Source organism: Lethenteron reissneri, chromosome 39 (genome assembly GCF_015708825.2).
Source record: "Lethenteron reissneri isolate LAM-NWPU_2019-01 chromosome 39, ASM1570882v1, whole genome shotgun sequence".
Lineage (NCBI taxonomy): Eukaryota > Metazoa > Chordata > Hyperoartia > Petromyzontiformes > Petromyzontidae > Lethenteron > Lethenteron reissneri.
The window spans coordinates 418,641-442,936 of NC_083817.1; the positions used below are offsets into that span (position 1 = coordinate 418,641).

At 49.9% G+C, this 24,296-nt stretch overlaps 2 protein-coding genes across 11 annotated transcripts in view; one reads left to right on the forward strand and one right to left on the reverse strand.

The window, feature by feature from the left end:
- On the forward strand, positions 1-20,134 carry ARMC9 (armadillo repeat containing 9). Of its 8 annotated transcripts, none has more exons than XM_061567727.1 (26): positions 1-96; positions 1,992-2,078; positions 2,252-2,374; positions 3,209-3,379; positions 3,742-3,897; positions 4,542-4,634; positions 5,418-5,442; positions 5,710-5,876; positions 6,302-6,403; positions 7,621-7,647; positions 9,114-9,148; positions 9,837-9,948; positions 10,424-10,522; positions 10,943-11,033; positions 11,255-11,378; positions 11,551-11,690; positions 12,121-12,197; positions 13,481-13,555; positions 14,205-14,295; positions 14,846-14,901; positions 15,374-15,478; positions 15,807-15,922; positions 16,043-16,149; positions 16,812-16,896; positions 17,865-18,049; positions 18,734-20,134. In XM_061567727.1, the coding sequence occupies exons 2-26, from the start codon at positions 2,028-2,030 to the stop codon at positions 18,925-18,927; spliced, it is 2,607 nt and encodes an 868-aa protein (XP_061423711.1). In that variant the 5' UTR covers positions 1-96; positions 1,992-2,027; the 3' UTR covers positions 18,928-20,134. The 8 variants fall into 8 exon arrangements, with proteins under 8 accessions (XP_061423711.1, XP_061423707.1, XP_061423708.1 ...); XM_061567723.1 differs by lacking the exon at positions 1-96 and adding an exon at positions 376-453; XM_061567724.1 differs by lacking the exon at positions 1-96 and adding an exon at positions 376-453 and having other exon boundaries at positions 6,305-6,403.
- SLC35A3 (solute carrier family 35 member A3) overlaps positions 20,072-24,296 on the reverse strand; it is a 22,074-nt gene continuing 17,849 nt past the window's right edge. For all 3 annotated transcript variants that reach the window (XM_061567731.1, XM_061567730.1, XM_061567729.1), the window contains exon 8: positions 20,072-24,068. In XM_061567731.1, the coding sequence (XP_061423715.1) occupies positions 23,978-24,068 (91 nt within the window). In that variant the 3' untranslated portion in view covers positions 20,072-23,977. The remainder of the gene's footprint in view (positions 24,069-24,296) is intronic.

The window sequence follows — 24,296 nt, forward strand, 5'->3', positions numbered from 1 at the left end:
TTCTACCAATCGCCAGAGCTGGAGCTGGAGGACGGTGGTGGGAATCTGCGCCGTGCATCACAGTTCACGCGTCCCCTGCACATTCTGCGCGATGTCGTAAGAATATGTTCATAAGCACCGCTACTCATGACAGTCAGGTTCATACTATTTGTAAGTATTTTGCACTTTCACGTTTGCGAAGTAACGGGCAACATGAGGTAGCTCTTGCAAACATGTTGGATTATTAGAAGTTCATGTGGTGCACGAGGTCAGTGGCGGAGTTGTCTTGATGTTCGAGACAGCGAGCGGGGGGCGGGGCTTGAGGAGGGGCGGGGCTTGGGGAAAAGGGGCGGGGCTTGGGGAAAAGGGGCGGGGCTTGAGGAGGGGCGGGGCTTGAGGAGGAGGGGCGGGGCTCGCAGCGCGCGGGGGATGACGGGAGTCGCGGTCGCGTCTATGGAGACGGTGGCGAAGCGGGTGCGAGTGGTGAACGCAGCAGCTTTGACACGGACAGAAGGGGGTGCACAGGGAGAGAGGGGGTACATTAGGGATGACGGGGAGAGAGGGGGTGCACAGGGAGAGAGGGGGTACATCAGGGATGACGGGGAGAGAGGGGGTGCACAGGGAGAGAGGGGGTACATCAGAGATGACGGGGAGAGAGGGGGTGCACAGGGAGAGCGGGGGTACATTAGGGATGACGGGGAGAGAGGGGGTGCACAGGGAGAGAGGGGGTACATCAGGGATGACGGGGAGAGAGGGGGTACATCAGGGGTGCACAGGGAGAGAGGGGGTACATCAGGGATGCACGGGGAGAGAGGGGGTACATCAGGGATGCACGGGGAGAGAGGGGGTACATCAGGGATGCACGGGGAGAGAGGGGGTACATCAGGGATGCACGGGGAGAGAGGGGGTACATCAGGGATGACGGGGAGAGAGGGGGTGCACAGGGAGAGAGGGGGTACATCAGGGATGACGGGGAGAGAGGGGGTACATCAGGGATGACGGGGAGAGAGGGGGTGCACAGGGAGAGATGGGGTACATCAGGGAGAGAGGGGGTACATCAGGGATGCACGGGGGAGGGAGGAATGAGGGATACATCATCGGTACGAAGTCATAGGAGCCAGGAGACGCGAGGAGTGACGCAGGTCATGGGTCAGAGGTGGTGGTGCCGCTGTGGTTCGGCGCAGTGCGCGGAGGGGATGAGTGAGTGGAGGGATGAGTGGGTGGAGGGATGAGTGAGTGGAGGGATGAGTGGAGGAATGAGTGGGTGGAGGAATGAGTGAGTGGAGGAATGAGTGAGTGAGGGATGAGTGGGTGGAGAGATGAGTGGGTGGAGGAGTGAGGGGAGGGATGAGTGGGTGGAGAGATGAGTGGGTGGAGAGATGAGTGGGTGGAGGGATGAGTGGGTGGAGGAATGAGTGAGTGGAGGAGTGAGTGGAGGAATGAGTGAGTGGAGGGATGAGTGGGTGGAGAGATAAGTGGGTGGAGGAGTGAGTGGAGGAATGAGTGGGTGGAGAGATGAGTGGGTGGAGGAGTGAGGGGAGGGATGAGTGGGTGGAGAGATGAGTGGGTGGAGGGATGAGTGGGTGGAGGAATGAGTGAGTGGAGGAGTGAGTGGAGGAATGAGTGAGTGGAAGGATGAGTGGGTGGAGGAATGAGTGAGTGGAGGAGTGAGTGGAGGAATGAGTGAGTGGAGGGATGAGTGGGTGGAGAGATAAGTGGGTGGAGGAGTGAGTGGAGGAATGAGTGAGTGGAGGGATGAGTGGGTGAATGGATGAGTGGAGGAATGAGTGAGTGGAGGAATGAGTGAGTGGAGGGATAAGTGGGTGGAGGGATGAGTGAGTGGAGGAGTGGAGGGATGAGTGGGTGGAGAAATGAGTGAGTGGAGGGATGAGTGGGTGGAGGGATGAGTGAGTGTAGGAGTGGAGGGATGAGTGGGTGGAGGGATGAGTGAGTGGAGGAGTGCACGGGGGGATGAGTGGTTGTCACGATGTCTCGTGTTGCCCCCTCTGCAGGGCAGCAGCACTGCGCTCCCTGACAGCGCGCGCATCATGGGGGACGCCCTGGCCTATGAGGCGGAGCTGAGCTCCATCATCAGAGAGGTGCGTGTGGTGGGTGTGTGGTGCGTGCCAATGGGGGTTTCGCCCGATGAATGTTCACGGCTCTCTCTGGAAGGAGGCGCTGTTGGGGGCTTGTGGCCAGGTCGGGTTGTCACTGGAGGGTGGCAGGGGCTCCACGCTCGGCGTGTGACCTGCGCGTGTTGCGTGGGTTGCAGTACCTGAACTTCATGGAGTACGAGGAGACGGTGAAGGCCCTGGATCGCGAGTGCAGCAGCAAGGGGAAGGCCGTGCCCAAGTCCGGTGGTGTCATGAAGGACTCGAACGTGCTGCTGGTGCAGGTAGCACCCTCCCCGGGTTAAATATTGGACTCCCAACGACGTGTCCACGGACAAAGAATGCGAATTGCAGACCAGTTCAGTTTAAATCTTAAACGTTTACGAACATTTACGTAAAATATAAATGTAGTTCGCGTGTAAGGTTCACGGGCACCGTGTTCTCCAAGCGGGGCCTTCCGGGATGGGGTGCGCATTGGGTATACTCTCCCAAGCTCTCCCCACGCCCTCCTGCGGAATCCCTCCCGCAGTAGAATGTTTATTTTATAGAGAGAAAGAGACGTTCATAGGCAGAGAGTTGAACTCGTGAAGATGCCCACAGCAGCGTGTGGCAAAAGTTTCCCAGAGCCCAACCTGGACAACCGCACTTGGACGACATTGAACCGGGCCAGCTGCTGCTTCTCCATCAGAGGGCAGCACAGCACAGTATGAATCTCCTTACAGATGTTGGTATACAAACTGCAGGAGCAGAGAAGTGAACGAGACATGTGCGGTGGGAAGGAGGTTGGCTCGGGAGGAAAAAATAGATCTGTCTAGGAGGTGTAGATGCCGCGTACGGATGCAAAGTTTAGTCTAAAACGCTGCATTATAAATGTAATGTATGTACTGGTGGGGTTGAAATGTAACATTGTAATCTTGGATTGCATGAAATAACTAGATTTTCATGTGGACGCTGTTGTTATCTGATGATCGCAATGGGGTTTAGGCATATACGGTGTTGCAGTTGTCTCTCTGGGAATTGCCTCGAGGTATTTTTTATGAGAAAGGCTTCATATAAGTTGTGCTCGTCGATCGCCAATCAAACGCCAACGACTGCCGTGACGCTCGTGCGTGGTGCAGGGGGAGCTGCTGTCAGCGTTCGATCAGGGCGAGCGCACCGAATTCTTCGTGTTGTGGGGGGAGAACATCCCCGGGACACTGTGCGATTCAGACCCCACGGCCCAGAAGCTGGAGTTCTACCTGCAGATTCACTTTGCCATCTACCCCATCCAGCACGCCGTGGGAAAGCCGGTAACTATCCTCGGAGACTCCACGCACACAGCGGCCACCCAAAGAGAGTACAAGCGACAAGATAAGTAAGCAGACAATACACCTCTTTCCCATAGCTGTTCTTCCATGTAAAAAAATCAGCGGCACACTGGGAATTCATGAAGACGCAATATGGTAAGAGATCGCAATGACTTGGGGAGGTCTTCATCCAATAGTAGCAAGACAATGGCTGATGATGATATGAAAATAAACTTGAAGTTATCTGCAAAACGAAGCTTTATTTGGATGTTGCAGAAGTTTACATGACTCTTAGAACGGGTAGTTAACTTTGTGCTTTCGAGTGACTTCATGGTGACTCACCGCGGTGTGTGTGCCGCTCACAGGACAGTGCAATGGTGGAAGTGAGCATGACGGAGTTTAAGACCTTCCTAGAGACGCGCGGCTCGGCCCTCAGCCAGACCACGGAGTTCCTGCCCTTCTATGCGCTGCCCTTTGTGCCCAAGCCCGCCGCTCACCCCTCCTTCCGCCAGCTCTTCTCGGTATGCGCTTCAGTCGGACCTTTTCTCTTGGCCGGGGAGGGTGGGGAACCTACGGAAATTTGGCCCGTGACTTGAGTTCAAATGGCCCATGACCACAAGAGGCCTACCACCTCCATACGCCCTGCGAATGATACTTATCCATCACTGTAAGCATCCTAGCCGCATGAAGACTCTTACATAATTGAGAATAATATATAATTTGTTACACACACAGTTTTTGTTCACTCTTGACAGAGTAAATGCGAAGGGAACTAGGGACAAGCAGGAAGGAAGCCAGAACCGGTGCCAACTATTGCCCAAGCTCTGTGGTCCTATAATGGGATGTTTAGCAACTCCGCTACTGAGTGTTGTAGACATGTGGGAGGAAACTGGGGTATCCAAAGAAAGCTGACTCAGGAAATAGGGCAATGCTAAATTCCTGAACAGGTGGAATACAGATGGAAATTAATCCACTGATGCCATCACACCCTGGCGAACGGTTACCTCGAAGCCCTTGGGTGGGAAGGGAGTTTCATGAACAGTGTGATGATCCACCAGGCCCCGCGGCCTCCACAGTCCTAGGTTAGAGGCCACGTGCGGCGTAGCCACCAGTGGGCTCCACGATTGGGACGTTTGGCCATTTGCATTGAGCTGTTGTTTTGCAGAACTCGTGGACCCCGGAGCTGAGGACGCAGCTCGAGAGGTTCCTGTCGCTCACGCTGAAGGCGAACAGCTTTCCTCGCCTTCTCACGCTGTTTGTATCCTTCAGCACTTACGGTTCATAATTACTATGCTTGACCTCCCCGGAACGCCTCAAGAATCTTTTTCAGGAGGGTCCAACGAAGTTTTTTCTTTGGCGGACGACAATTGTTATGTGTAGTGTGACAGGGTAGCAAAGCGGTAATGCGTGTGCCTTCCAGCAAGAGGAATCTGGATTTTATTTCTGAATTTGGTGCCTTTGCCTGTGGGCTTTGTTTATTTCCCCCACGTTCTGCACGGGTTTTCTCTGGGGTCTCGGGTTTTCTCCCATAGCTAATTTCACAATGTAATTAGTATTGGCCAAACATATAATGCTGAAAACCTTCAAATTACTCAGTTGGGATCACACGGAAGCAACACCGCCCACCTGCGAAAACTTGTCAGAACCCTCCTGAAAAAATATGTTGAGTGAGGCTTTCCTGGGTAAACAAGTACAATTCTTAAAAAAAAGCAATCTCTCCTAATCGAGTAGTCTACAAGTAATCTTTGTAATTTGGCACATTTAGACCATGACACTGGCACAGATGACCTAGTCTGCATGAAATGGCATTGCTGGATCTTTAACGTCCACTGTGAAGGAGATGGCGCTTAGCATTTCATGGTGAATACTCATTGCAGGAAGAGGCAACATGCACGAGCTGGATGGATTGTGGCATCGCAGGGCCGTGAGGGGTAATCTGGGGAAGCCTTCATACAGCAGTGGATATAACATGAATGATTTGATGATGGATGTGTGCCATACATGAGGGCTTGATGGTCCTTTACAAGGTGGTAACGTACAGAAGGAAGGTGGCCACGCAAGTAGAGGTAAGTGCACATTTTTCAGTAAAAAAATTCTCATTGCTTAAATTAAACAAATAGTATGCTGCTGTTTTGATTTAAGAAATGTGAAGTTAGCAAGTAAATTGCACTTCTATTTATATAGTTTCTGTAACATTCTCATTTGTGCTACACAGTTGGGCCAAAGGTTCTGAAAAAGAATTTCCTTTTAATTAAATAAAACATTTCACTTGGACAATCGGTTATAGTTACTGTGGCTGAGTGGCTGAGTGGTTGTGTCCGTGGGGCGAACAGACCTGCACGAGCGTCTGCACGAGTGCGAGCGGCGTGCCGTGGAGGCCGACCGGCGTGCCACGGGCTACACGCGGCGCTACGGCAAGCTGCAGGCCGACTACCACGGCCTCATCAGCGTGACTGCCGAGCTCGTGGACTCGCTCGAGGCCACCATTAGCGGGAAGATGGTGAGAGCGATGCCCACACGCAGTGATGCCCATTCAATCCCGCACCGGGGTGGCGCTTGCCTCCCATTTACAGCCCTGAGCCAGTGGTGGAAAGTCCACGTTCCTATGGTGGGTGCGAGTCCGCCATTTTATTGACCCCGCAGGGATGATGGGCTAAGTCAACCCCCAACCAGGATCTTAACTCACGGCCTTCTGATGGCGAGCTGCTCGCTCTACTCGCTGTCCTGCTGCACCACGTGGGAATTCACTCTTTTATGTGCGACCATTGGCTCAGGGCTGGAAACAAGGAGGTGAATGCCTCCTCAATGGTTAATCGAGTAGGAAATCACGTGACTATTCAGTGTCAACGTGTTGCTGACGGTGGCTGTGCTGTTTAATAGATGACTCAGCACAGTCCCTGCCTTTGTCTTGGCTGCTGTTGCCAGCAGATCACGGCGGAGTACCTGCAGAGCATCTGCACGCGCCTCTTCAGCAGCCAGCTGCGCCACAGTCTGGTGCACAGCGTGGACTTCACTCGCCCCGGCACGGTAACAACTCGCTACTCCGCGCTCCCGTGCCTCACCACCCACACAGCACGAGCCGTGTGGGTGGTGAGGCAGGAGCTGCTGTGTCTCTCACTTGGCTGGGTCGGGGCTCATGAGCTGTGCCACTGGTATTCTACTTGGTTACGGATGCTTGTTGGTACGATCTCCCTTTAATGTCACTGCCAAGCAGATGCATCTATGTCCAGCATGGGTCTGTATATATTTTACAAAACAATCAGAATTATTGTGGAGAATAGAGCAAAATAAATACAAATACAGTATGCCTCCTTCCAATATCTCTCCCTCTACGTAAAAAAATGTAGGATTTTGTGTGCATCCCATCAGCCACATGGTCTTCTGGGAGTGCATTATGTCATCAGCATTGATTCAACACAAGCAGACTTTAGAGCAGTCTTCACATTCAGTGTCCCATCAGCAGAGTCAGTCTCACTTCAACACTAAATGTTGAAACCGGTCAAGTGATAACTTGTGGTGAACCAATGCTGCTGAAAGTATCGCCCCCTATTGGAAAAACCTTGGCAGGACCTTCCTATAATCGTCTAGAGCAGGGGTCCCCAACCCCCGGGCTGCGGACGGTACCGGTCCGTGGCCTGTTAGGAACCGGGCCACACAGCAGCAGGAGGTGAGAGCGGTGAGTCCGCGCGTGGCCCGCCCCCATTGTTTTATTATTGACCACTTCCGTGCGCGCCTCTCTCCCGCACTGCGCACTCGTCTCAGTCACAGTGTTGGTAAGCCCACAAGCTCTAGCCCCGAGTAGCCACAATGAGTAAAGAACAAACGTCGCTGGAGAGCTTCTTTGTTAAGGGGGAAAGACCCAATGATGAACCCCCCCCCCCATCCGTGAAAAAATTGTCTTCCATGAAACCGGTCCCTGGTGCCAAAAAGGTTGGGGACCGCTGGTTTCGAGGGTCTTCTGGCTACACAGGTGTAATTATAATACTACTACTCCTGTAGGAGCTCCCCATACTACAAGTAATGATGTTTACGTGAGAATGAAACGTTATACCTCATGTGCGTGTGCATCGTCGGTCATGGGGCAGGGAGTGCAGCAGCGTCCATGGCTGCAGTCGGATTCCTGCTCAGAGCACACGAGTTCCTTCTCAGACTTCATTCATTTTAGCATTTTCCTATTTAACTTCTGCCTGCTTTTTACAGGAGTAAAAAACATAATTTCTTATTCTCTCAAATTCTCTTTCAAGTACGACGACTATTGGTACGCAGAACAGGTAAGTATGCGTGATGGGGATGTCTGTGAGCATGTCTCAATGAGCATGCTCCCGTGTATGACCCTGCTTGTTCTTCCTTCTGCCTCACAGCATTAACACCCTTTCCTTTCACTCATCCTTCTTTTCATGAGGTCTTGCTTTTTATAACATTGGGGCATGGGATATTCATTGTGCATTACTTAAAACATTTGTACAACATATTATGAGTTAGCTACTAATTTTTTTTATATAACCAACGTTACTGGTTCATGACGCATCTGTGGGCTAAGGTATTCTGACAATTCAGATCTTGCCAACGCTCTAACCCACTGAGCCCTGCACTGAGCCCTGCACCTGCCTAACCAGCCTCCCGCAATGCTGCCTTGCCCAGCCTTTGCATGTCTCACCGTTGGTGAAAACCTGCCGATTGCAAAGCCAGGCCTGCATTCACAAGTTACACCTATCACCAGAAAGAGAGTGGCATGGACCTAGGGAGCTGCCATGGTGGTTGTGTAATGGTGCGCACACTGCTGGACTTGCAATCCAGAGTTTCACGGGTTGATTCAATGTCCTGGCAGTTAAACTATGGTGTTAGTGTCTTAAATCCCCCAACTGCCTCTCCATCCAGCAACATTAATATGTACACCACAGTCTTTAGGTAGGTCGTGTGTGGTGGGGTCAAGTGTGGTTATGCTCATCTCTTCTAAGAGGTCTGGTCAGTGTAGAGGAGTAGCATTTAGTTTCATGTCAAACGAGGACCCCTATTTTACAGAGGGTCCTTACCCATAAACATCTGGCAAGTAACCAGCATTGGTTTAAGCAAGCATAACTGCTGATGAAACACTGAATGTTTTAACTGGTGCAGAGTTTGCAGCTTGTATTAAACCAATGGCCGGCACGCTCACCACAGGACACGTTCACGCACCCTCGCCCATCGCATTCCCCTCTCACGGTTCCCTCGCAGCGGGTGGTGCCAGTGCCGCAATGCGGATTTTTAATTCCCACTGAAATCATCATATGCAGGAATAGGCCTTTGTGAGTCAGCATTCCAACCCATGCTCCTGAACGTGAACATTACAGACAGCTGCATTGTTAGAGTAACCATCCCCAAACCACTCGGGTGCCTAGGTATCCTGTACCAGAGGCTGGAGCATAGTGACCTCATGGTTAAATTGACTCCATCAAGAAGCCAGCTCCTCATTCTCTTTGAAATATTTAATTCACAAGTTTTCAAATCAATCTTCAATCGCCACATTTGTGAGTTTACTTATTTGTCAAAGCCAGTTAATATTCTCCAACCAAATGGAACCCCAGATGATCTAATTTTGATCATTACATGGCCTAACCCAAAATCAATAAAAATCCGACGTAATTAAATGTTCACTAAAGAGTGACTCATTTATTAGAAATCTGTGGGATTGCTCGAATCCTGGCGTGTTGTTGTTAATGCACTCTCTGCTCAATGTGCTTTCTCTGTGTGTGTTCAGGCCTCCACAATCCTGAGAGCCTCTGTGGCCCCTATGTGAGTATTGTGCTCACTGATGTCCACTCACTGTCAATTCACAGGATACATCAATATTTAACAGTTTTTTATACGTATTAAATTGTTAAAATATGGTTTCAAGTTTTTATTAAATTAATAAACTTGTGTTAATTAAATATTTACGCAAATGCATTTTCTTTCTATAAATGTAATGTGTTGGCTTTGCTAATACGGGACTCTTTTTACAGTATTATTTAAAGAGGTCGGGTCATTGTACTAATATATGTGCTAGGGCTGTTGTATGAGCAATGTCGTGCGATCGTGGTGTGCGAGTGTGGCGAAGAGTGGCTGTGTCGCAGTTAGTGCGCTGAACTACAAACCCAGCGACCCGAGGTCGATTCCCGTTCATGGCGAACACCAGTGACGAATATCTGAACCGGTCCTGGGCCTCCCCTAGGTCGATTCAGCCTCAAATGAGTACCTGGTGCAGTGTTTAAACATCGCCACTGGGGAGACAAAAGCGACTGGGAATGGTGTTGGCCACCCACCCCCTCGTGTGCCGCTCTTCACAGGTGCTCACTAACAGCACTTGCCCCGACAGTCTGTTAAGGCTTTAAGGGTTATTTTTGTCTTTGTGCGGTGTGTCACGTTGAGCGACGTTGCCGCTGAACGTTGAGCGACGTTGCCGCTGAACGTTGAGCGACGTTGCCTTGCCCCTCTCACGCAGGCACCCCCGCGACATCCCTCTGCTGCCGTCGCTCGACTACGACAAGCTGAGGCACGATCTGCTCCACGGCACGGACCGCCTCAAGGCGCTGCTGCTGCAAGCTCTGCGCTGGGTCTGCCCCCACACTCACACTCACCCCGCATCACCCCTCATCACTGCACAGAGCAGTGATGAGGAACGTGTGCATCGCCGGCTCTGGGGAGAGGAGGGGTTGTGATTTAAAGAAAGGAGAGAGATTAATATTTGTTTTGGAGTTAGGGTGGTTACCTTTTCTACTGTAGACCAAACCGGGACATATTTCTCAATCAGCTCAGGTCTTTCAAAACTGCAGTTTATTGTACTGTGATAAAGTTTTATACAATATCGGTACCAGATCTCGGTTCAAATCAATTCCATCCACCTGACTACAGATGCCACATCCTGGGGACTGTCTGGGTCAATCCTCGGTCACACCCAGTAGGCGGCAACCCTTCAGGGCATTAAAGCTTGAAGGACGCTGCTTTGATTTTGCATTTCGGCTTAACGCTCATACACGCGGACAGTGGTGATGTTTGCGTACCAAAGAGTGCGATGTACGTTTCTTGCAGCGCTTGACAAAGTCCCAGCAGGGAGAGCAGAGGGACACGGTGCTGCAGGCCTCCATTGCCAACGACCTGCTGGGCTGTCACGCGCGCAGCCAATACAACGTGAGTGAGAGCTGACAGCTGGTGACACAGCAGTAGTAGGAGTAGTTCTCACGCTGCTTCCTGCCCACTCAGCGCCCTGTGTTGTTCGTGTCTGTGTGAAACCAGGTTTAACAGTAGCTTTGTGAGCTGCTCACAAACATGCATGCCATGTGACCACCACACTGCATGTACCGTGCTCTCAGTGTTGTCTAGACCACCAGCTCGACAGCTGAATGTGCGGCCGTGTTATGGTTTAGGTCACCAACTCGAGTAGAGTTGATTAATGTGGCCATCCCAACAGGTAGCAATGACACGGAGACAACTTTAGGCCGTTGATGTTTTCATTAGGACTCATCGGTATAGTAGTCATCAAGTTGATGGCCTAAACAATAATATGGCCACACGTTGATTTAACAGGCTTGGTTTGGTTTTATTTAACAGGCGGATGTGCTGGGTCTGCTGATGTCCAAGAGTGAGGTTGTGCGACAGTACACGGCCCGGCTCATCAATGCACTTGCATCCCTGGCTGACGGTAAGTGCAGGATGCAAATGAACATTGATTTATTTGAAGTGACATGTGAAAAGGTACAGATGTGATTCTATTCACCATGCCATCCTGCTTTACCAATTCCTATGCTGTCTCAAAAATTTTCAAAATGTGTAAATGATAAAAAAATGTTGGACTAATGGTGATGATGATTGGTGATGTTGGAGTGCCGGTGGTGGTACGCTATTTTTGTCAATGTGTTGCAGGTCGCACTTACTTGTCGCAGAGTCCCGCGGTGCTGCGAGTGCTGCAGGAGAGCCTTCGGGCAGAAGACCGCGATTCACTGACTCGTGAAAATGTGTTGGGCGCACTTCAAAAGCTCAGTCTCAAGTAAGCCATTATATCCCCGGTTTTATCCCGGTCATGCTACTGGTGTCATGTCGTGAGACCAAGCGGAGGGACAGATAAAGGACGGAGGCATTATTTTCTGGTCATTTATTTTGTTTGTCTGAAATCAGCCTCTAATCAACGCGCTCTCTGTCCTCTGCTTTGGACGTACCAGGCGGAGCCTGCAGACGGCCATGATCCAGGATGGGCTGGTGCTGTGGCTCATCTCTGAGCTCGGAGACACGGACGCCCTCTCCGATTATACGCTCGAATACTCCGTGGCTCTGCTCATGAATCTGTGCCTGCGCTCAGCCGGTACGCTGCTGCTGCTGCTGCTGCACTCAAGCACCCTTCTAGCCCTGCACACAGGACATTCAAGTCGTACACAAGCAGACGCTTGTGCCTGTGCAGTTGTGACAACCCAGTTTAGACATGGGTGCCCCATGGGTGCCCAATGTCAGCTCTGTGGCTCAAACTCCCTGCATCCTGCCTCACCTTGAGCAACACTCGCCTTAATTTCTCTGCGAAGTCCACTTTACTTTAAATCCTCGTCATGCAGCATTTTTACTTTTCTGCAGAAACAAAACCTCCTGTCTTGTATGAGGTACAAAATGTGGTTTTACTATTAGTCTCATGGTGTGTTACCCTGCATCGAGTTTCTCATCCCAGTGGGGACTGTCGCACCCATTGCCGTGCGGCACGTTGCGGGGCTGCCCACCCTGCCACGTGCGCTCGCTGTCGGCAGGGAAGAGGAAGTGTGCGGAGGACGCGCGCGGTGTCTTCAAGGTGCTCACCGACCTCCTGGGCCATGAGAACCAGGAGGTGGGTCCCCCGAACACTCGGCACTCAGGCCTTGCTGCAGCCATTGTCTCGGAGTATCCGTTGATAGAGATACCGTACGGCGAACTCGCTCTCGCAGCTCTCTACCTGATGCAGCTCAAAGCAGTTCGAGCAAAACCTCGTTGTACTTTGATGTTCCATTTTTCCATGAAAGGTCTTAAATCAGAATCAGAATATTTATCCTGGAACAATCCGATTAGCTATGAAGCTCTTTTTCACAGAAGTCCAATAGGGGCGGGTCAGCAAGTGACAGCAAGAAACAATACAACAAGAAGATAAGAGTGCAAGTTAGAGAAAATGAAAGCAAGTCACAAATAAATAAACCGTCGATGAGGAGCGATTTTCATCAGAATTTGAGTAAACGTGATATTCTTGTCGGGTGGTGGAGAGTTAAAAACAAGAAATTTGGCATAAAACTACCACGTGGCCTAACCTAAAAACAAACGTAGATGAATAGGATCTCTTACCGCCAACTGCTGAACATACTGCTTGAAAAGGGTTAAGAGACAAGTCAGAAAGCTTGTCCAACTGGCACATCATAGTGATTTTTGTAAAAGACTAAAACATCTGGAGATACGATTCATAATTGATGTGAGCGTTAAGCTACTTAATGATTTGACTAAATTTGTATTGAAAGACTTTACACCACCTGACACAGCCAAACAAATGTAATTGTCACGCAGTTAACGAGCGTTTAACAACGATCCAATTGCTGTCGGAAAGTCTTTCTGACAGCCCTGTTCTTCACCTGAGGACGGCTGCTTGCATTGTGGCCGAAACGTCGTGAGAATTTTATTTAATGTTTTATTTGTATTATTTTATTATTTCCCTTCTACTTGACTTTACCGAAAGAACCAAGAAGATGAATCCCTGCAGTCACGAAAGCTTTAAATCGAAAGCTCCAGTTGTTATTGTTTGCATCTCCCCTGGTGAGTTTAAGAACTATTCTCACAATCACATGTAGCTGTTGGCTATGACGAACTCGTACTTCAGGGTCTCTCACCACAAATGTGGCCAGATCAGTATGTGGCGTCACCCAATAAATCCATTACAGATTAGAGACGTTGGCTGTGAAAATGTGCATGTTCAATCAGGAGATACGATGCTACGAAATTGAATTACAATTTAACGCAACCGCGTGCAGTTGTACTTAAAGCTGAGTGATTGCCAAGTAAGTTTTGTGCTTTTAACATTGCTGGTTGACTTTCCTATGGGGATGGTGAGGCTGAGCGTGTGGTCATGGAATCGGGGGGCGTGTGTTCCAGATTCGTCCTTACGTGAACGGTGCCCTCTACAGCATCTTGGCCCTGTCCTCGATACGCGAGGAAGCCAAGGCCATGGTAAGGAGCGTCGTTGGTCAATAGGACGACCGAGTAAGGCCAGAGACATCACCCGTGCACATACAGAGGCCGAGGGCACGGTTTTGGTGGCTGATCAAATAAGAAAATAGCAGTTTCAGACAGTTGACACCTGTCCAGATGTGGCCTGCAGAGTCCAGGAATGGTATCTGTGTTCGTGTGGCAGGAATTAATTTGTACTCCGATCTGGTACCGGTATTGTGATGAACTTTATCAGAGTAGATTGCACAGTTTTGATTGTTCGAGGCTGACTGAGAAATATGTCCCAGATTAGTCTGCGGAAAAGTTGGCAACCCTAGGTAGAGAGGAAATGATTGGGCTGCTGTTGGTGTGGCAGTCACCTAACACGTACTCAACATAACAAAGTAGACAACACATGCATACGATTGCCAATGTAGGTGGGGGGAGTGCTGGCTTGGTCAGTTTGTGTGTCTGAGTCTGTGTCAGTGGACATGTACGCTCCAAGCCAGTAGCTTCATATTCGATGCAGTATCCCCTGATGTAGTGCTTCTGGCGTATGATGTACACCTCTCTGTGGACATGTTTATATCAGTGGTTGTCCATCGAGAGCTGCGTTGTGAATTACGCAGGATGCGAACCGTCGATGCTGCGCTATGGCTCTCTCCCTCAGGGCATGGAAGAGATCCTCAGCTGTTTCGTGAAGGAAGGCAACGTGGAGACAAACAGACAAATTGAGTTCATTATAAAGCAGCTCAACTCGGGTAAGCTCGCTCGAACGCGAACACATGTCCTACCCATTCAGGAAACGGTTTCGTTAGATTTAGAACACACATGCGTTTTGTCATTCATTCTTAACACCAGAATTGGCTGAAAAGTTTTATAATTGGACAACAGGAGTTGCCATTACTTGACAAAAATGTTGCCAAATTTCGTCTATTTTTTGTTGATTTGCCAATATTTCTACCAAAAGGTAAATTCTGAATGTGCTGTGGGGATGAGCACGATGCTAGGATCTCTGCATGCTTCACGAGTCATGCTGCTGTGTGCGGCTAGGGAAGTGAGCCAAGCTGCCTCCTCAATGGCAGCGCAGCAGCAGTTGCAGCATCTGTTGATGTGTTGCGCTTACCCTGCAGTGTTACTTCTCGCTTGCGACGTTTCGGATCCTGCTACAATCACAGCCTGCTGGACTTGACAAATCTCATGACCATTTTCTGGACTTAGACCCCTAGTTAGTTCACAGCAATGTGTGAGTTTCCGAAATGATGCACTACAGTTGTGTCCTGTATTTTACACAGCTGAGTGTTTTTACAGATTCTCCGGATGAAGGAGTGGAGTCCGATGATGAAGAACAAGAGGAGGAGGATGAGGTGACCCTCTCAGCAACGCACCCTTCTGCCCTGCCACTCATGAGCCATTCCACTAGCTTTGCCACCTGTTTCAGAATTGCCACTTGTGTTCGAGTGGCAGGAATTGATTTTAGACCTGGTGATATTGTGCTAAACTCTTATCACAGTTTAATGTATCGTTCTCTTAGACCCAAGCGTGACTGAGGTCGAAGAGAACTGTGCAACGAACCTGGCGACCAGTTTTATTCCTGCCCCCGACCCACAGACACGAACATTTGAATAATTTGTGGGCCTCCACTAGGTCCACTTAGTCTTAAATTAGTACCTCGTGGGTTGTGAAGCATCAGCACTGGGGAGACAAAGATGGCTGGCGTCGTGTTGGCCGCACCACCCTCTTGTGCGCCGCGCCGGCTTTCAAAGGTGCTAACAGCAACTGCCCCAACAGGCCGTGGAGACCTCACGGGGGGGTTTGTCTTTGTGCCATGATGTCCAGGAGGAGCAGGATGGCATGGAGCTGGACTTGGACAAAGCGGAGGTGCTGAGGCCGCAGCCAGGAGAGCTCACCGGGGAGAAGCTGCTGAGTGCGGAGTACCTCGGGGTACGTGCTGCGCCATCTCTTCTATCGCTGCGTCCTGACCAAGCCCACTTACTTGTCTTCACAGTCAATACAAAGATGTCTCTAATCTGCATTGACACCCTCATCCATGCTTTCCTCTTTCTGTTTCAGTGTAATTCCCAGAATGCACCTTTCTGCTTCTCTAATAATGAATAAATGTTCACACACATTTAGTAACTTTATACATTTTAAGTGATTATAAATTCAGACACATAAATTATTGTCTGAACATGGTGTGTCTGTGTCAGTGTGTGTAAAGGAGATGTGTGTTTGTGTATACAGAGGAAATGTGTGTCGCCTGTGTGTACAGATCATGACCAACACTCTACAGCATCGGCGCCGGAACCCGGCCATTGTGAGCCAGAGTATGAACGAGCCGCTCCAGAGACCCGTGACGCCCAGCACTCATCGCTCGGCACTCACCGTGTACGTGCTCACCACGTAATACCCTATTGCCATGCTGGCCTTTATAGGTGCTCGCTAAAAGTCCTTGCCCATTACAGTCTGTTAAGGCTCTATGGGGGATATTTGTCTGTGTGTCATCAGGCCGGTTAATTTGTGGGAGGGTGGCGGATCGGTAACCGCGCACTCTGACGTCAGCTCGCGCCCTCCCACCCGCTCGGGCAGCCGGCCCAGCTCCGCTTCTCCGGCCGGTAAGGCTCAAACTACAAATACATTCACACCTGGGTCACCTAACAAAGTGCGAATATGAACCTTCCTGGTGGAATAACGCCAACGTTTTGGCTGGTGCTGTGGAACCTTGTGCCAAACAGACACGGCTGTCATCAGGGGGTCCACTAGGCTAAAAAGGGAAAATAACTACAGCTGGGCATTAGAATGATTGAGATGAGATCTGATGTGCTGGGGCATTGACATGCTGGGGCATGTAAGCAAGTGCCATATAAATCCTTATTCCTTAACCTTTCCGCAACCTCTTTGCCCAGTCTTGTCCTGTACAGTCTTGAAATGGAGTTGTAAAATGCTTCATATATTTTAATGACATTTTATATGAACTGGCCAGGTGGGTTTGTCGTAGAGCGACATGCTCACAATGGGAAGGTTACTGGTTCAATTTCTGATTGGGGGTTTGACTCGGCCCATCATCCCTTCGGCATCGTATAATGAGTACCATTATTGTGGGGAAGTAGAGTGGATGCTTGCTGCCGCCATAGGAATGAGGGACTTCCACCACTGGCTCAGAGACTAAACAAGCAATGAGCAGCTCTCATTTGAGCAGGAAATCTCTTGGCCTTGACTTGCTTCTTGTGTTTGGATGCAGTATATTGAGCCAGACTGCGCTCTTTTTTCCACACAGACGGAGGGGCAGAAGCATCTCCGCGCTCGCTGAGAGAGCCTCCTTCCCACACCGCTGACTCGGAGGTGCAGGTCGCGTCAGGCAGGTCAGCTGTGCAGCCTCCTGCCTGCTGAGTGTTTGGTGCAGCTTGCTGGAGCACAGGCAACACAATGACTCACAGATGATACAGCATTCATTCCCCTTGGCAGGTTTCAATTTGTGGGTTTTAGATTTATCGATGTCAACCTAAATGCGTGTAATTACTTTCGATGTATATTGAGAACGAGGCGCTTGTCATCAATCCTAAATGTTGTTATCGTGTGCGCTACCACGACCACCACCACCACCGTGCGCTGTACACTCGGAGTCCTCCTGCCCTCTGGTGGTGACGCAGTCTCAGAGCGTCAAGTGGGTAAACGTGGCTCGCACTGGGGCCACTCGTGGCTGGGATGTGGCAGTTGAAAGAAACCCGATGAGAAATGTGGAGGCAGGGTTGGTGGATCATACAGAGATGGTGTGTGTAACACACGGGCAGCAGTAGCAGTTGGGTACCTTCCTTATTGGGCTGTCCAGTACGTCGGTTGGTAATATAACTTTAGTATCAGCAGTTTTGTCCGGGTGCTCTGGTTTCTTCCCATGTGCAATAATACTCAGTCCCAATATTGCGAGCAGAAATGCTCCTGAAAGGGTCTTGAGGCTCGGGGAGGTTTTCCTAGGTAAGGGTTAAATAAATAATACGTAACATCTTCATCTTGAATAGTTGTGAACAGAAAAAAAGTATTGTTTATTTATTTAATCAAATGCATGTGAAAAATGTACAATAGGTTGGTCATTTTTAGTGTTTATATTTTTAAAAATGTATGCGGTGTCATTTCCCACAGGGCCATTGTACGAGGCCCCAGGTAAAATTCCTCCTCTTGCTATCCCTTTTGGGCAGCCCTGGCAGTGATCGTGTTGCACGTGGCAATGCCGTGTTCTCATTTCCATATTTAAGGACAATATTCCTCTACCGCGACGCTGACATTCATTGCTGTGTGAACGCCTCGCCGCCTGTGCCGCCTGTGCGCCGGGCAGCGTGCGAGACGTGAAGGTGGCGTTCGGGAGCCGCCCGCGCATCCCTCGCACGCCCGAGTCGTCGGTCGCCCAGGCGCTCCGCCTCAAAACCCCGCCCCCCAGCCTCGCTCCGCGCTTCTCCCGGGCCGGACCCCAGCAGGGCCGGCCCAGCTCCGGCGGCGGCAGCAGCAGCAGCAGCAAGCACGGTGAGTAGAGGCGGCGTGTGGCTCGTTGTGAATCTGGGCGGCCACTCGCAGCAGGGTGGCGCGCAGTGGAAGCGCTTGTCCCTCGGTAAGAAGGGCCTGTGTTTAATTCCTGACTCGTGCGCCTTGTGAAGTTTGTATGTTCTCGTGTTCTGTATGGATTTCCTCGGGGTTCACCGGTTTATTCCTTAGCTAAAAAATAACAATGAAGCTGGAATTGGCCAAACGTCCCATTGCTGAAAAATTACCTGCAAACTTAGTTGAGTTTTCAATTAGCAACTTTACCCCTTTCTGTGGAAACTTGCCAGGAACCCTCCTGAAAGGCTTGAGAGTAACCAAGAGTAATAAAAATTGATTAAACTGGGTTCTAAAGTGTTGTGAGTGAATGATCAGCCTGGCAAACTGATGTATAAAAATAATCGTGGTATGGTGTTTTCACTTAATTTGGCTAAAGTTTGATTCTTAGAAATCAAAAAATCTATTGGACTGCCACGCAACAGCAGCATGCCTCTCGTACGACAACTTCTTGTGTGGCCGGGCCCGGCACTCCGCGTGTGCTCTCCGCGCCAAGTGCCGTGTCACGTCCTTGTGCCGGAGCGGTGCGCTCAGTCTCTTGCTCACGTGTCATCTTCACTGGGATTTTGAAATGTTTCAATGCGTTTTATCGTTTGTATTGTCCACAGGCAGCTGGTCATCCAATAAATAAGGAGTTTAGAAACAAGTCAAGACCTCGGGCTTCTGTGTCCCTGCACCTAAACCCCCAGTTATTCCAGGGCTACCTCACCCAGCGCACCGACAGCAGACGCTCTCGTGCGGGTTTAACTTTCCAAATTCGATACTCAACACTCATGTTCCACACATTGAATCACGTGTGTGTGTAAGAATCAACGCTTTTTCTGTTCTGTAAATAGTTTGGTGTTACGTCTTGTAACAGTTCATGGAATCTCAGGTGGGAGTTAATCATTACACCCTATTTCTGTACACATCCTTCATGTAGAGACATCTCTAAATACCTGAGTATACCCTGTATGACACTAACAATGCAGGTACGATTCTCAATTGATTACCCCATGTAAATAATCTGGCCAAATTTGTGAAACCCTCCACCACCTGACAGTCAAATTAAATTGCAACGTGTGCTAGTGTCTTAATACGCCGATTGTTTTGACTCGCCGGTGAGCTGAAGAATAATTCTCAACCAAATGTAGCGATGAGAGATGAGGTTTTGCTTGAAACTGCGTCAAGCATGTTCAGGATGGAATCCGCCAAGTCAGAATAACCATGCCACCGGACCCGGATTCTTAAATATGTGTCGTGACATCACAGGAACAACCAATCAGATTGAAACACGATGCTATCTACAGGTGTGTTGCTGTAATCAGAGGGAGGCAATGAAGTGTGTTTGAGCTCAACTAAACTGCTGCAAGAGAAGGAAGCTGTGACTTCCATCTGCCCGAGTGCGACTTGGTCTGTCCTTTGCACTCTTTTGTTTCGTGATTCCCAAGTGCTGTATTGTTATACGTTTGATATCTAAAAAATATATTTATTTTTGGTTGCTGCAATAAAAGTTGACACGATTACATTGAGAACTCTAATGTAGATAAGCAAGTTTATGGTTAATCCAAAAGCTTACTGCAATGGGGACAGGTGATAGGTGAAGAGGTGGGGCCCCGAGTGGGTGGGAGGTGAGTGGTGACCCAGGCGTGGTCTCACCAGACACGCATCCTATCTTGACGTGGCCAAATTCTTGATTGGTTCCAACTTCCTCATGCATTGTGGTCACCTTGATCAATCCACTGCTGGATGAAGCATTCCCAAGCTGTCGTCACCACTCTTGATAGTTGCTGGGCCTTCCCAGGAATAGCCCAGGGGCTGTGCAGGCCCCTCGTGGGCCTACTCCACTCCCCCTACCTGTCGTGGCTTGAGGGGAACATTGTTAATTTTTTTAAATTCACGTTTAATGGACCGGCTGGTTAACTACAGCGGTAGAGTGAACCGCTCACAATAAATATATTTCCTGCACGGTTTTCTGTATGAAGATAGATCAAGTTTATTTTTGAACAATATATTTTCCAATGAAACACAAAAGAACCTCATTTACACCCATTCAAGCCTTATTCGAGCATCCGTATTCTTAAATTATGCACTTTAAAATACCCACCAACCAGTTTTATACTACACATCTCAATTTTTTTTACAATTTTACAAAACACGTGTTCGCAACCCATCATTGTTCTCGGTCGTACAACAGAGGCTGCATGATTATAGCAAGTCACCAGCAGCACGACACACCAGTGCTTCGCACAACCACTGCTGACCCACTGTGACTTACAGTTGGGATGGTCACATGGCAGAAGCCCTCTGCACAGGAGACTTTTTAAATGTAAACAATATTTAGCACATTGAATGCACTCATATAGATTGATAGTAATTGTTTTATGGAAACTCTACATTCGTAATGCAGCCGTGTGGCTCAACAGGAGAGGGGGCTCACGATCAAAAGGTTTGGAGTTCAAATCCTGATTTGGGGGTTTTGGCCCATCATCATGCTGGGGTCAAAATAAAACCACTGATTAAGTCATCAGTGGTTGTAATATGCATGGACTCGCCCCCGTCATAGGAAAGTACCTCTGGCTCGGGGCTCTAAATTGGAGATGCATACCGTCCCAATGCTCATTTGAGCACGGAATCACTTTTACGTTCATACAGGGCGTTGTCTGCCATGGGATGAGTAACGTTGAGCATCTGGTGTATGGTACTGCGGCATGAGATCACACAAGACCTCTCATCTCAATTACACATGCACTGAAACACAGAATTTAGATCGGGCCCACGATTCAACACCAACCCCTTTAAATGTAGCAAGGTTCCAAAGTAGCGTGTGTATAAAACTAATGTAAGGCACACTTCACAGGCCATGCCCAGCCACACAAGACCCTCTGTCCATCTCACCCACACAGGGTGAGCATCAGCCCAACACATCAGCACAGACTGGGTATCCATCAGCCCGTAACGTTCACACAGGCAGAGGGGCTGACAGGGGAATGCACCTTTAAACCACTGCCACTGTAAACACATTCCTGTTATGGCAATTCATGACAAAACCAGTGCACTAAGGCTATTAAACTGTTGGAAAGATAATTCGCAATGATTTCCATTGTTCCTGTATTAGCAGGCGTAAGTAGCACACGAGCCAGGGTGCCCAAACACTGAAATGAGCTCGGTTCACCAAAACTGAAGATATCCGAAACCTTTCCTGAGCAGGTGTGAGTGACACAGGGGTAATCTGAACTTGCACTCTGGTTGTAACTTCCACTACGTAGAGCATTAATATCGCACTCCTGGCTCAGCGCCGCAGAGAACAGGAGTTCACCCCCCCCACCACCACGCTCGCTGGGGTCAGCGCGGCGATGCGACCCCGGCTGCCCGCTGTGGCGGAATCTCCCCTCGGACCCCTCGGCGTCGCCTCGTGTCACCGCTCCCACAGCTACCACAGCTACAGCACGTGGTCACGGATAACAGCTGGAGCGTTGCCCGCACACGGATATGAGAATTTTTGTTTTTACCAAACGCTGTGGGAAGACTCGGAAGCCAGTGCAATAAATGTGTAGAATCCAATCACCACTGGCTGGATGGAGGACACAGCTGGAAGCCGATTTACACTGCAATGTGCATTTACTGCATTAGTTCATGGATTAGAAACACGTGTGACATGGGCTTCACGACATATTCCTTCACAACACACCATGGGTTAAACACACGCACAGGGACAATGTCCAGTGGGCGAACCGCGCCGGTATTTTCTGGTAGGCCACACTTCTCACAATGCCCTGACGATGCTGGGAGAACAACACACGCACACTTTGTGTCAATAACACGTATGACCTAACAATGTTTACACATACTGGTGCATGACCACGATTGTATAAAGCATCCGAACATTGATATCACTGTGGCATGAACAAGAAAACTGCGAACCCACTTCCGATAGACTGCATTCACTTCACATCTCAACGTTTCTTCTTCTCGAACCCAAGTCCGTGGTCTCAACCACGGTCCCCATTGTTCGCATCTTGTGATTTACTCTCGAATTATCGTTAATTCTGCCACATCAACTCTGGCGGTAACTTTGTGCCCATATTCTTGCGACGTCACAGCTGTAACCTCCGCTTGACACGGCTGTGCGACTCGTAGGCGCTTTAGGGTTTCGCCGCGAGCCACCGGGTTGCCCGGCCGAGGTGCGGGGAGGAAGGTCGCTATTGCACAAACGCACAGCCAGCTCCGCAGCTGACAAGCACCATTCTCCATCGCACTGATCACGTGCAAGCAACACATTTTTTGGCTAAGCTGACTTAGGAGAGGCCCAGACTTGTATATCTTAGACACGAGGAGCCCACAAAAATTCGTCACTATTGCATGGAGATTGGTGAACTGGCTTTGTAATGCCAATTATTGTGAACTTTTCTTTTACAAGTTGTGCAAGTTATCACACTTTGGATTTGGGGACGTCATCAGAACACAATGGCATACTCTTGCTAAACTATGATCTCACGTGGTCTTCAACATCCTCTTTACAGCAGATACATTGCACTTTGGTAATTCCCGGCATGGCTCGGTGTGCAGCTGTGAACGGAACATGTGGTCGGTGCGGACTGGGTCCTGGGTCTGGCCAAACGAGGCTCTCACTCTGCGTGTGCGTGCGTGTCGGTGCGTGCGTGTCAGTGCGTGTGTTTGTGGGAAGCGGTGCGCTCCGAACTCGGTCTCAAACGAGTACCTGGTGCGTTGGGTAAACATCGCCACTCGGGAGAAAAGGCTGATGGGTGTAGTGCTGGCCACCCTCCCCCTCGTGTGCCATGCTGGCCTGCATAGAGCTCACTCTGTTTATTTATTGAACTTCTTTCGCACCACATGGAGCCAACTGTGTTAATTGGAGGTGCAGGAGAAGGACAACAAACTAAACACAAAAAGCAGTTCTAAAGAAATTATTTTCAATCAAGATTTGAAAGTGGATAGCTCCAGTGGCTTCCTAATATCGGAAGGAAGAGCGTTCCATACGGCCGCAGAAGTGCATCTGAAAGCGCCACGCGATGCAGTGACCGTCTTTGTTCGATGGCGAGCCAAAAGCCGCTGCGAGGATGACCGGAGTCCGCGTGATGGTTTATGCTCCTTGACATGAACAGCACTTGCCCCCAGAGTTTGTTAAAGGCTATATGGGGGATCTTTGTCTTTGTACGTCTGTAGAGGTGCAGGGGCATGAAATTATAGTATCGCTCATGATTACACATACAAACACACAAGTACACAGGATGTATGCCAACTCTTGGAATTGAGAATATGTTGGGAATGGGATATTAAACACAATGAATGATTTTCAATAATAAAAATATAGTTTTACAGAACGATGCTGTGTTAAGATTTGGCTGCGAGATACTCCGGCTATTACAGTGGCGCGACATCTCAATGACCCCGGTCACCAAAAGTTTTGAACGCGAATCGTTTATAAATACACATGCACGCATACACGCACGCGTACACGCACACGCATGCACACGCATGCACACGCACGCACACGCACGCACGCACACGCACGCACGTACACGCACGCACACACAAATGTACACGACGAATACCAGCACCGCTCAGCCACCTACACTGCTTCACCACCTACACTGCTTCACCACCTGATGGGCCGACGTCAGCAACATTGGGGCGCCACAGAACGATCAGCCGGCACGGCGCGGCGGTCGCCGATCACAAGGTCGGCTCTGGGCTGGGGACCGCGTGGCTCGGCAGGAGGAGCCATCGGGCGCACGTCGCCACGTCACGATGGACCGTCCCGCGAGGCCACGGCGCGACCCCGTGCCCTGCCGCCGGGAGAGACGTTCGCCTCACCGAGGCCTCCGCGAGCGCGAGGAGGAGGCAGCGGCGTCGTCAGATCTTCATGGGGACAGGCAGCCCCTTGGGCTCATACCCGTAGAGAAAGGTTGCCAGGATGACGAGCGTGGCTCCCACAAAAAACACGCTGCAAAGACACGCGCGCGTGGATACACACAGCGTCTAATTCCATTCCCAACTTGGAAGCCTTTCTGCGTGGAGTTTGTATGCTCTCCCCCAATTCTTCATTAGTTTCCTCCGGGATCTCTAGTTTCCTCCCACAGCTACAAAAACAGTGTAAATGGTACTGGCCAAACATCCCAATGTTAAAAAAATACCAACATACGACTCAATTGGGATGACTCGGTGAGGCTTA